Below are 12358 nucleotides of genomic sequence, written 5' to 3'. Positions count from 1 at the left end.
ACTGTTTTGGCTTGAATTAAGCATTAAGCAAACTTGTTTTTTGTTATATCTGAATAGAAACACCGTTTCATTCCATTATAATATTTGCAGTGAAGTTTGTGTGGATGTGGGTGATTATTTTCGAAATCAAAACTTTTTTCGGTGTTATTATTATTTTGAAAATTCATTATCATTTGCTGAATAGTTGTCAATTTAACATTTAACGTTTATCATTCATTTCAAAAGCCAAAGACTGATTTGAAAAAATAGAAGCTGAATCATTGAAAAATCTATCACTTTTCAGTGTCCATTAATGAATATTCTTTTCAAATATTCAAACAGAAAAATTTCGGCAGAAAAAATTTGTTTTCGAAAATAATCGCCCATGTGCTATTCAAGAATCCAATCAAAATAGGAGGAGTGGGGAAGGAGGTGGAAATTGACGAAATGTTGCGGAGAAGAAGGAAATATAATATAGGAAAAAGGAAAAAGCAAGTTTGAATTTTTGGTGGTGTTGAAAGATCTGAAGAACGTTCAAAAGATCTTTTTTGGTGGTTGTTCCAAACAGGAACAAGGAAACTCTTCTTGCAGCTATCAAAAAGCACATTTAACCTCACACAACTATATACAGCGATGAATGGAAGGCTTATAATTGTCTTGATGTGGAAGGTTTTATTCACAAAACCGTTTGCCATAAGAGACATTTTGTCAATCCGGAAAATAAATCAGTTTACACTAACACAGTGGAAGGTTTTTGGGCGCATTTTCGGAAATATCTTACCAGATTTGGAATCCGAACAAGATTTCTTCAACAATATACAGCATCTTTCATTGTTCGTTCGATGGGGTTACTGACTTTTAATCAACTCGTTGAATCTGCAGTTCATTTGAACATCGAAAACGAAGAAATGGTTGCTGAGGAAGACGAAAATGATCCAGAAAAGGCTAACGAAGAGGAAGAAATCCCTGATATGGATGATCCTCCTGATGATGATAATGATTTTGGTGCAGATGATGGAGAAGAAGCATCAGAATGGTCTGATGATTAATTCTTTTTAACAATTTCATACACTTTTCAGAAAATAAAAAATAAAAAAAAAATATTTTCACCCATTTTTTTATTCAAAATTAGAAAAAAAATTATTCACAAAAACACTACAAGCTATTTGTGCAAGATAAAAAATACGATAGAATGATCAAGAATAACAACACCTTTCTTCGTATCGATTATGAAGTGTTTTCTTTAGGAACGCGTATATTCTGCATTTACCGAATTTCAACATATCAACGGTCTACAAAAACAATAAACTCATTGATCCGACAAAATAAAGTTCTTTCAAAAATGCAGTTATAACAATATTGCATACGGATATTCACATAAAAAATGTGAAATTGCAAATTAATCGTCAAATATTAAAAGAAAACAAAAAAAATAATTAATAATTAATGAACATTTCTTTTGTAGAGTTGCGCGAAAGGTCAGTTTCATATTTTCATTTTTTTTTGCAAAACTGATATCTTCATTTCATATAAATATCATCCACATCAACTTCTTATTGGAATTTTTCCTTTAATTTGTCTCATAATGCGCTATTCGATTAAAATAGAAAAAACTAATTGCTAAATAAATTTTTTGTCAAAGTTGACGAAAACTAACCATATCAGGTAGAACATTGCTTCAAATTAATTTCTGTGCAAGTTATAGACATGAACAACTCTTCAGATGATAAATTCATCACAAAAATACTCACATAAAAAACCGAACACTAATCAATATTGGGTGGCTTTTCAAATATGAGACGAAATTATTGGTTTCCTGAATTTTGTTCCATTCTTCTCTAACAAATATTTCTCTCAATTTAAGAAATTCACTGTATTTTTTTGATATTGAAATGAAAGAATAATAATGATTAGGTTAGAGAAAAAGAAAGGAACAAAACGTTGTTTTTTTCATATATAAAAAAAATATTTGCCACATATTGTTGATGGAATGATCGACATTAAAATAGGACAGATCAACATTTTTTTAGGACAGACCGTGCGCAAAAAAGGATCTTCAGATCGTCAATGAAGGTCAAGACCTTCAGGTCAAGTCAGAGTCTCCGTGAGTTGATCAAAAAAGGAAATATGAACCCTTTGTAATATGAATTGTACTTTTCTTGAAAAACGATAAGATAGTTTGATATTTTCACTCCTTATTTAAACATTTGTTTTTCATAATACATAAAATAAGATACTGGCAGATAAGAAAAAAGAAGACAATAAGAAAAATCAAACAGTCCTTCTGCTTGATTTTAAATTGGGATCGAAATATAACCGGTAAATGGTTTGTTTAATATCATTGTTGTTGTTTTCTTTTTTTTGGCCATTTTTAATTTCTATTTTCATTAACGCAATTGAAAATTTCCACAAATGATAAAAGAAAATTTGATTCTGATAATTTTCTTCAAAGGAAAGGTTTTCATCCATCTTATTTGACATCTTTTTCAGAAATGAAAAATATTTATCATCTTCCAATTAAAAGTTCGATCTTATTTATCTTCATCATTTGTTAAAGAAGCAATTTTTAATGAATTAAAATGCATAACATTTTTATTGTCAAGAAAACTTCCATTCAATTTCTTCTCTTCTTGTTGAGAGACACCACTTTATGGGTCATGTCACTTTTCGTGATCAAAAATGTTTAGCACCCCGCAAACTCCATTGCAAGCTGGACTAGCGCTTTCGTCTGGTTCTGCTATGAAGATCAGTTGGCCAACGAGTTCCCAATGCAGTGGCTCCCAGATCCCAACAGCTTCTTCAAATATCTTTTCACGTTCCGAATTAGAGCTTCAGCCTTCTCCCATCTCATCCGAAGTTGCAGATTCTCGAACAGTTGATGATTTGTTCAAATCAATATTTGGCGAAGAGCCGATAACCTCTCTGTTTGATGTCAGAATTCCAAAGGCAATGGTGGAAGATATTGCAACTTGCTTCAACGAACAGGATTTCAGCCCGGTGTTACAAACATCACCCCCAGCAGCAAGCAGAACATCTTTTTGGAATAGGGATGCTTTGGATAAAGTAGGAGAACGAGTTGAAAAATTCTAATATCCTTCATTTAAGGTGTTACTGATGTCTATTCAAATCAAGAGTGACGAGGAAGAGAGCCACGAACGGATGATAAAAGGACGCAATTCTGATGGTTTGCCAAGCGCTTCATGAAGCAAGGAAGTGCAGAATCGAAGGAAGATTCGGTTTTCGCTCTGCGGAAAAGATGGACTCCGAACCGTCAGGAGGCCTGCTAACAAAGCGTCAGGAACAGATTTTGGAAGAGCTTTCAAAGGAGCAGAAAAGGCAACAGGGACCTGCATATATATATTCTTCTTCAAAAAGCAGTACCTTTCAAAAATATACACGAGGCCACCAACTACCAGAGGAAAACAGTTTTTTCAGGGAAGACACCGGCCGTCCATGTTTCGAAGCACTGGAGCAAGGAGAGATTATTGGAAGAAAAACACAACAGGACGAACCGCTTGACGGCAGAAGAATTAGAACAAGCTCAGATGAGAAAGACCTTTGAGGCAGGAAAGATAGGAGGTCGGACAGTGGACTATATTCAGGAATGGAGAAAAATTGATGGAGGAAAATTAATCAAAAATGGGGTCCAGACTCATTGGTGCAATCGAAATGCAAAAGAAGGTTTGGAAAAGATGAAAATCAGGGACGGAGCAATGCAAATGAGCATGAAACAAAGGATGGCTTTTCAAAAGGAATTGAAGGAGCAGCTGGAAACAGGGATTGTGAGCAGAATTCCTCCCAAAGAGGTGAAATTCAGGAACAATATTTTCCTCATTCGGAAGAAGTCCAGAGCCTGGAGGCAGATTTTGGATTGCAGAATACTATACGCAGCAATGACGAAATCTCATTTCAAATGCGAGAACGAAAGAACAGTCGAAAAATTGATAAGCAGGAACGATTTCGCGGTGACAATGGATTTGTCTCAAGTTTATTATCTAATTCCTGTTTCAAACGAAATCAGACCTTATCTAACGTTCAGGTTCGAAGGCAGCGATTATGCTTTCAAAGGCATGCCATTCGGCTTCACAGATGCACCAAGGTTCTTTCACAAAAGTGATGAGGAAAGTCACAACAGAAGTCAAAAGAAGATGGAAAGTGAGAGTGATATCGAACTTGGACGATCTAATTCTCTTGAATCATGATTTCCATGTGTTGAAAGAAATCACAAGCAAGGTGATTCGTTTTTTGGAAAATTTGGGCTTGATAATCAACATGGACAAATGTGTGATATATCCGAAGAAAAGGTTCATTTATTTGGGTTTCACATGGGATTCAGAAACATTCAAGGTTCAATTGAGCGAGGAGAGGTTGGGTTCTCTCAAAGAGATGTTGAGTCAATGGATAGTGAAGGCAATTAGAGCCAAAACAGTTCGAATAAAGGATTTTGCCTCAGTAATTGGAAAGCTCAGCGCAGTCAGATTCGTGTACCAGGATGTGTCACTTCACCTCACAGCCCTTCATCGTCTACTGCAGAGGAACGTGAAGACACACGCATGGAACAGGACAATGAGGATGAATGCTTCAATGTTGAGGGAAATGCAGGAGTGGCAATGGATATTGAGCCGGAATCGACAGAGACCATCACAACCAGTGTTTATTCCCCAGGCTGTGAAAACGACAGATGCTGCGGAAACAGCATGGGGTGCAACATTCAGAGTGAACAACAACATTATGGATTGGCACGCCAAGTTCCCCAACTATGCTCGCTGCCGATCGTCCAACTTCAGAGAACAACCAGCTGTTTTGAAAGCGCTTCTCCATTTTTTTCAGACAATTCAAGAAAACAAAATATCCCATCAGTTGCTTCGATCGGACAACAGCTCAGTGGTTTTCAACATAAATCGTTGGAGCGCAGGGAAAAATCTTCGTCCAGTGCAACGCAAGATATGGAAATGGACGGAGTCGAGGAATCTGATTATAAGAGCACAAAATCTTCCAGGAAGAAAGAACCACAGAGCGGATGCGCTGTCTCGATTGGAAAGGGCAGGCGACAACGAAATAAAGGACGAAGCACTCGAAGAGTTACTTGCACAGTTGAAAGTGAGACCGACTCTCGATGCCTTTTCATCGGAACACAATCACAAAGTGGAACGATGGTGCGGTGTGGGAAGCCCCATAGCCGAAGACGGGCTGGCAGTTCCTTGGAGTCAGGAATGTGTTCTTGCTCATCCTCCAATTCCGCTAATTCCGATGGTTATTCGGAAATCGCAGCAGGAGAGAGCACAAGTTGTTCTTCTCCTGCCGAACTGGAGAGGCCAGAACTGGGAAGTTCTTTTGCGCAACAGCAACTTCTTCAGTTGGGATCCAAATTACAATTTCCAGGAACTGATGGAAGGTCCATCAATGAAGAATACATGAGCATGTCTTCCTCCTGGGAAGCTCAGGCTAATTCTTCTGAATCCCTCAAAAGAAAAGGTCAACAGTTTTGGAAACAAGCCTTGCAGGAACGAAAGATTTCAGAGGAGCTTGGTGAGCAATGCAGATAAGGAGTTGCACAATCCACATGGGATGGATTCCTTTTCGGATTTGCACGTTTTGCCGAACAATGGAAATTATGCGGACACATAGAAATTCCAGACAACTTGCCGGACTGGACTGCAAAATGTGCAGATGTGTTTTTATCACTAAAGAATAAAGTGGTGAAAGTGTCTGTGCTCCAGATGATCAGAGCAGCGGTTTCCTTTTTCTTATCGCTCGCATTCAACACAGTATTGCGAGAGATCCCAATTATAAGAACTTTTTTCCGGTCGTTCAGAAAGACTGACACTGCAAGGAAAAAGACAGCGCCTGAGATATGGAATCCAAAAACACTGCTTGAATACGATGATGAACTGAGACCAAATATCAATCTAACTTTCAAAGCACTTACAAAGAAAGTTATCACTCTAACAATGCTTTTTTCGAACTGCAGGTTCACTGAATTGGAAAGGGTGGACATGGAGAACTCTCGGTTTGAAGAGGAAGGTGTATATTTGGACGCAGTGTTGAAAACATCACACACACGGTCAGAGATTGCAGCTCCGTTTCTTCCCGATCTCCCACTTATTTGTCCAGCTTCAGCAATCAGGACGTTATGGGAAATTATTCAAACAAAGAATAGCAGAACTTCTTATTTGCTGCTTGACACAGATACCTTTGAGCCTCTCGCTGTTTCTGGAATCAGATGGTTGGAGAAGGATGCAATGGTGGAAGCAGGAATTCCAAGCAAATTCACTCATTATTCTCTCAAATCGGTAACTCTGTCGGCGTTAACAATGGCAGGAATCCCGCCTTCACAGATTGCTAAGTTTGCAAGGCTTTCCCCGAAGACAAATACTCTGGTTAAGCACTATTTCAAAACCAATTTGGCATCGTTAATGGCACGAGTAATTGCTGGAACAATGAAGGAACAGAAGATTGGTGGCTGTGGGAAGGAAGAAAGTCCGATAGTTAGTGATGAAGAGGAAGCAAAAAGAGAACAAGCCACTGATGGAACCCTTTCAGAAGAGGAATCCAAGTATGAAGAAGTTGAGGCTTCTGTGGAGGAGTTGGTGGAAGAGGTGAAAACGAAGACTGTCAGGATGACAAGGAAAAGAGGAAAGAAGTTGCAAATTCAAAGAGAGGACGATGAAACCCAAGATACATTGAACAGTGAACAGCACAGACCAGAAGAAGAAAAGGTCATTTTCATTATACGCACAAGGGCACAAGCCAAAAGAGAGTCCAAGACATATGATTTCCGCTCCTTCGGTCGAAGGCCAGACTACAAAGCAACAGCTTCCAACCAAGTTTTTCTCTCAACAAGAAGAGAAGAAATTGAATTGAAGATTTTCTCGAATATTAAAATGTTCTGCATTTTAATTAAAAAATAAAAAATCTCACATGATCAATTTGAACACTTATGCCCTTCATTGCTCACATTGAAGCATGAAATATCAACTTTCATTTGGAAAAAAATATCAAAACAGACTGATAAATATACATTATATTTTCAAAAAAATGTGATTGTTCGCATTCTTGATGGTGACTGAGGTGAGTATAATTGAACTTCATTGTTTTTATACAAATTCATAAAGCAAAATATTTTATCCCATATATTAATGTTTCTTTTGTTTTTTTCAAAAGCGCTCTTTTTACCTCAAAATTTTGAATTAATTGTTTTTTATACAAAAATGTTCACTTTATTGATGCTTCTTTTTTCGTCGGATTTCTTTTCTTTATTTGTTGAACAAAAAATAAAAATGCCACAATAATCTTTGTGAACAATTTGATTTCTGTTGAATGACCCTTTTTGAATCTGAGTGAAATCTCATCTTTCAAAATCGAGTTGAAATTCATTAATATTTTATCTTAATAATATTGAGCATGATGAAGCTCTTTTTATTTTTCACATCAATCACTGAAGGCAGTTCTTGAGATAATGTGTGCATTTTATTCATTCTTTTCACATGCAGATAATTCAATTCAAGCAAAATTAAAATCAAATGCTAATATTTATTAACAGGTTATTTTGTTCATTTTTTTCCTTTCATTTCTTGACATGTGACTATCCATATCATCCATTTCAAACCATCAGTTGTCAAAATCAATTTCTTCAAATCATCGGCTTTTTTTTCTTCAGTAACACCTTGTAATTTCGTGAAACTCCTTCATCATCGTTTCAATTCGCTTCGTCTGTTTGAATTTCAACATGTTTTGCGTAGCCATCAGAGAAAATGAACGAAATGAAAAAGAAATGAGAGATGGATATTCTTGCTGATGCATTATACAGAAATTGAAACATGTATTGTTGTCAATTTTAAAACAAAGGCAGGAAACAACATTCTGCAAAAACAAGCGACGAACTCTTTTGGATGGAAATGAACCTTGAAGCACCTCAGATTCCGAGGTTAATATGGCAATCCTAAATATTTTCTTTGAAGCTCAGCAAAGTGACTGAAGGAAGCTGTGTATTTGTCATTTTTCCAATGGAATGAGCAGATAACAACAATTGCAGCATTCACTGATTCCAAATAGATCATTTTTTATTACCTTTCTTTCCCTTCATTTTTTGTTGGATCAGAAAGAAAATTCTTTTATCATCTTCAGAATCTCAATCTTCTTGTTCTTTCACTTATTGTCACTCATCTTATGAAGAAAATCAATAACCTTCCTATCCTGTAGCTCGAATGCTTTAAACTTTTTCATATAGACAACCTTTCTGTTGTTAATACGGATGTTTGTTTTTTTGCTTCAGACAAAGTCACCACAAGATTGAAGGTTATTTTCAAAAAGTGACTTTTTGCTGAAGAAGTCCAATTGTGTTATCTTTGCACTTTGCTCTTCTCAGGTGTTTCGGCTGTGGAGAAGTTAATGGGATGAACAGTCATCGTTGTTGCAATAATTATTATAATTGGTCTTTGCATTTCTTCCTTTAGATGCGTCCAAAGTGGACAAAGCCAATTTCGAGAGCTGCCTATGGATTATTGTGTCACTGACCTTGAAGCTGCCTTTGTCACTTCAAACCTTTTCTGTTTCCATTTGTTTATCAAACTTATTGTTGATAAATTGTGATTTGATTGTATGTGCATGACAAAAGCGCATTACCGCAAAAGGAAAGTGGGCTTCTTGCAATGCGTTCATTCACAAAACTTTCTTCACGAGTATTGGAATTCCCGTTGCGAAAAGATTCAAAGTCAGAAGCCAGCGAACATTTGCTTTAATATTTGAATGAGAATGGGCTTCGACTGAACAAAAATTGACTTGACCCATCAATGCTGACATCGGATGCGCAAGTGGTTCAACTATCACTGATCTTGATGATCGTGGGAGTGATGTTGGAAGATAAGGGGGCTTGGGAAAGGCTGGCTTTGTTGAAGATGTTAGAGACTGATGTGAAGGTGTTCGATGGCGTAAGGGAGCAAAACCGGTTAATGAAGATTCTCATCAGCAGCTTTGGAGTTTGTCAAACTGAACAAAAGAAATGAAAAGGAGAAAGGAGAGGAAAAAGCAACAGGAAATTTTGTTATCCAAGAATGAGAGGAGAGTTTGCAGAAAGAACGAAAGAGTTTCTTGGGAGCGGAAAGAAGTGATAGAGCAGATGATTGAGAAGGGGATTGGGTAGGAGAGTCTGGTGCCTGTGGAGGCGAAGCCAGAGGCTGCAATTCACTCGAAGAGTTTTTAAATAAAGCATCTGGATTCTTCCCTCACTCTGGTCACCTGTATTGTCTTTATGGAATACGGAAAAAGATAAGATGGAGCAACAGAAACAACAGAAGAAGGGGTTGATGCATGTTTGAGGACAACTTCAATGAAAAGTGAGATTGGGATGGGGAAACATATGGAAATTTGTTGAATGGTGGGGAATGGTTTGACAATGAACGAATTGCAAGGCTTTGCGGTGACGGTGAAATGGGAGAAAGATCAGCCGAGAAATGATGATGTTTGGAAAGCTTTGTTCGGCAGGAAGCAGGAGGTCTGAGAAGGGATTTCCTCTTTATCTGTTTCGTCCATCTGATCCACTTGACTGATTGAAGTCTGTGGATGAAAATCTTGCAAATAAGGAGATGATAAAATGACACTTGATTTGCATCTGGAGTGCGGATGTTTTCTTTTGGTTTGTTGGATGAGGGTTCTCCTGAGAAATATTATTAAACTTTTAAGTTATTCTGATTTCTGATAAGGGAGGAAAGTTCGTAATGGTTGCAGAACTGTCTTCTTTTTCTTCTTTTTTAACGTATTTTGTTTGCATGGACATATGAAACATGACACTTCATCTTTTCATCTCCTTCGCCTGGTTGTGGCATCGTTTTCAGTCTCGATGAGACTCCCTTCGTGTTTAGCGTTCGACGTTATTTGTTGAGGTTGTCTCAACAAGCAAAGTTGCAACAGAACAGACATTTCGTTTGATAAAAGAATTGCTATTGCATGATTGATGCAGAAGGAAAAGCGAAAAGTTAAGGAGATAGCAATGAAAATGCTTTTCGTGAGGTGAAAAAACAGAGCAGGAAAGGCGAAAGATGCAAAGGTGTAATTTTTTTTTGACAAAGCGAAGGAAGTGCAGATAGGCTGTGATGCAAAACAAAAGTGAAAAAGAAAACGGAAAAGGGGATGCAGACTTGAATTGATTGAAGGAGAGAGGCAAAAAAAAAAATGAAAAAGGAAGAAGAAAAAGTTTTTATGAGGATGAATATGTATTGACTCAACATAAATTGATTTCTTTCCAATATTTTGTTTATTTTATTGTCTTCTCTTTCACAGAGTTGAATAAAAAAGGAGATGGAACGACCATTCGTGGATATCAAAGTTTCTGTTTGTGTGCTGCTTCTGTTTCATTTTGATTCAGTGAATTATTGCCAACGCTGTTATTTTCGTCTTGTTCACTCTTCAAGAAAAAGCTGATGATTCGACTTGCAACAAGATCTTCTTTTGATTCACTTCAATGTTGGAAGCCTATTGTTTGAGTATATTTGAACTTCTGTCACATCAGCTATTATTATCTTTATTGTTTTGACAGTCGAACTCGAAAGAAAGAAAGGAAGAAGAACGGCAAATTTTGATAATGAAATGATGGAAATAAGTGGAATTCAAGGAAAAAAACGAGACATTTATTGGGATATTGAAATAGATTTGAATTGAACAGTATTTTTGACATTTCTGTGTTTTATCTTAAACTGCATTTCAAAGAAAATAAAAAAAATTCTTTCAAAATTTATCGCATTGTCATTTTGTTTTCTATTCTGTGAAATGATGAAAAAAGAATATTTGCTTTTCGGAGATGTGAAAGAAAAAAAAAATACTTCTCACTTCCTTGAACATTCACGATGCAGGCTCACAAGTCAATAAATTTCACCTCAAAAAATTTTTTGTTTTTAAGATCATATATTTTATAAAAGCCTGTGAAAATATCTCATAAGTCTTCTTTTTTCATCTTTTCGAACATTTTCATTTTCAACTCTTTTCTTTTCACTTCTTCCATTTCATCTTTCTTCTTTCATTTCGATCGCCATGAAATTATATCAAATAATAATAAAATATCATGTGCAATGTCGTTATTCAATGTCGGTTGCTGAATCTCCTCTAAAACATCGCTTATAGCCCCACTCTCCAACAAATCATCTATTTCCTCATTTCTGTTTTCTGTTGCCTTTCTGAACGAAGAAATACATCGATTTCTGATTTCTCTGTAATACCATCGTTCAGAAACCCGGGAATTTTTCAAAAACCCGGACTTTTTATAAAATTTCATATATCTCGACAAGTTTCAAAAAATAAATTATAATAATTCACGCATTCACACATCAGTATATAACACATCTAACCATATTGAAAATTTTATTTATTGCGCTGTATTTATGAAGAAATAAATAATTTTTATTTTTGAAAATTTGACTTTTAATGAATTTTTCTATTTCAACAAAACGATTCAGTTCATCTTTTATTCATATAACTTATTTTTTCTATGTTATAAATAATTCTGGATATTTTTCATTTTCGGCAATTTGCTCTTTCCAACGGAATGAAAATCTTTCATTTTCAAAAAATCACAGTCAATGGGATAACTGAAAAAATATTTTTTGCAAAACACAAAAACACCCAAGTGAATTTAACATATGCATCAATAAATATGATAGTTATATAAAATTTCTTCATTGATGAAATTTAAAATGATACAGTTGGTATTTCGTTAACATAGATTGTTTTTATAATTGATGATTTTTTCTTATCATTTTCAATGATTTTTCCACCAAATTGTATTTTATGAAATACCAACTGTATCATTTTAAATTTCATCAATGAAGAAATTTTATATAACTATCATATTTATTGATGCATATGTTAAATTCACTTGGGTGTTTTTGTGTTTTGCAAAAAATATTTTTTCAGTTATCCCATTGACTGTGATTTTTTGAAAATGAAAGATTTTCATTCCGTTGGAAAGAGCAAATTGCCGAAAATGAAAAATATCCAGAATTATTTATAACATAGAAAAAATAAGTTATATGAATAAAAGATGAACTGAATCGTTTTGTTGAAATAGAAAAATTCATTAAAAGTCAAATTTTCAAAAATAAAAATTATTTATTTCTTCATAAATACAGCGCAATAAATAAAATTTTCAATATGGTTAGATGTGTTATATACTGATGTGTGAATGCGTGAATTATTATAATTTATTTTTTGAAACTTGTCGAGATATATGAAATTTTATAAAAAGTCCGGGTTTTTGAAAAATTCCCGGGTTTCTGAACGATGGTAATCCTTTTCTGCTCGAAATACCTGAGAAATGCTGCAAATAATTCCAAACAATTCTTCGTTCAACAATTTGCATGAGGATGGGAAATGATAACTCATTTTATTC

The 12358-nt window shown here is 35.5% G+C and overlaps 4 protein-coding genes across 4 annotated transcripts; all 4 read left to right on the top strand.

Moving 5' to 3' along the window:
- Window positions 1-821: 821 nt before the first annotated feature.
- Window positions 822-1028, top strand: MONOS_14790 (uncharacterized protein; the record flags this gene model as incomplete). The annotated part of the gene is made up of 1 exon (XM_067867621.1): window positions 822-1028. The coding sequence occupies one exon, from the start codon at window positions 822-824 to the stop codon at window positions 1026-1028; it is 207 nt and encodes a 68-aa protein (XP_067732678.1).
- A 1630-nt stretch (window positions 1029-2658) lies between these two features.
- On the top strand, window positions 2659-3069 carry MONOS_14789 (uncharacterized protein; the record flags this gene model as incomplete). Its single annotated transcript, XM_067867619.1, has 1 exon — window positions 2659-3069. The coding sequence occupies one exon, from the start codon at window positions 2659-2661 to the stop codon at window positions 3067-3069; it is 411 nt and encodes a 136-aa protein (XP_067732677.1).
- Window positions 3070-4035: 966 nt separating this feature from the next.
- MONOS_14788 (uncharacterized protein) lies at window positions 4036-5397 on the top strand (the record flags this gene model as incomplete). Its single annotated transcript, XM_067867618.1, has 1 exon — window positions 4036-5397. One exon carries the CDS (start codon window positions 4036-4038, stop codon window positions 5395-5397), a length of 1362 nt encoding a protein of 453 aa, XP_067732676.1.
- Window positions 5398-5930: 533 nt separating this feature from the next.
- Window positions 5931-7521, top strand: MONOS_14787 (uncharacterized protein; the record flags this gene model as incomplete). The annotated part of the gene is made up of 1 exon (XM_067867617.1): window positions 5931-7521. One exon carries the CDS (start codon window positions 5931-5933, stop codon window positions 6888-6890), a length of 960 nt encoding a protein of 319 aa, XP_067732675.1. The 3' UTR covers window positions 6891-7521.
- Between the last annotated feature and the right edge of the window lie 4837 nt (window positions 7522-12358).

The sequence above is a fragment of the Monocercomonoides exilis genome (assembly GCF_001643675.1).
Source record: "Monocercomonoides exilis strain PA203 chromosome Unknown scaffold9-1957334, whole genome shotgun sequence".
NCBI classification, from domain to species: Eukaryota; Preaxostyla; order Oxymonadida; family Polymastigidae; genus Monocercomonoides; species Monocercomonoides exilis.
The sequence above is the reverse complement of the archived record's forward strand: the minus strand, read 5'-3'. Positions and strand labels throughout refer to the sequence as shown.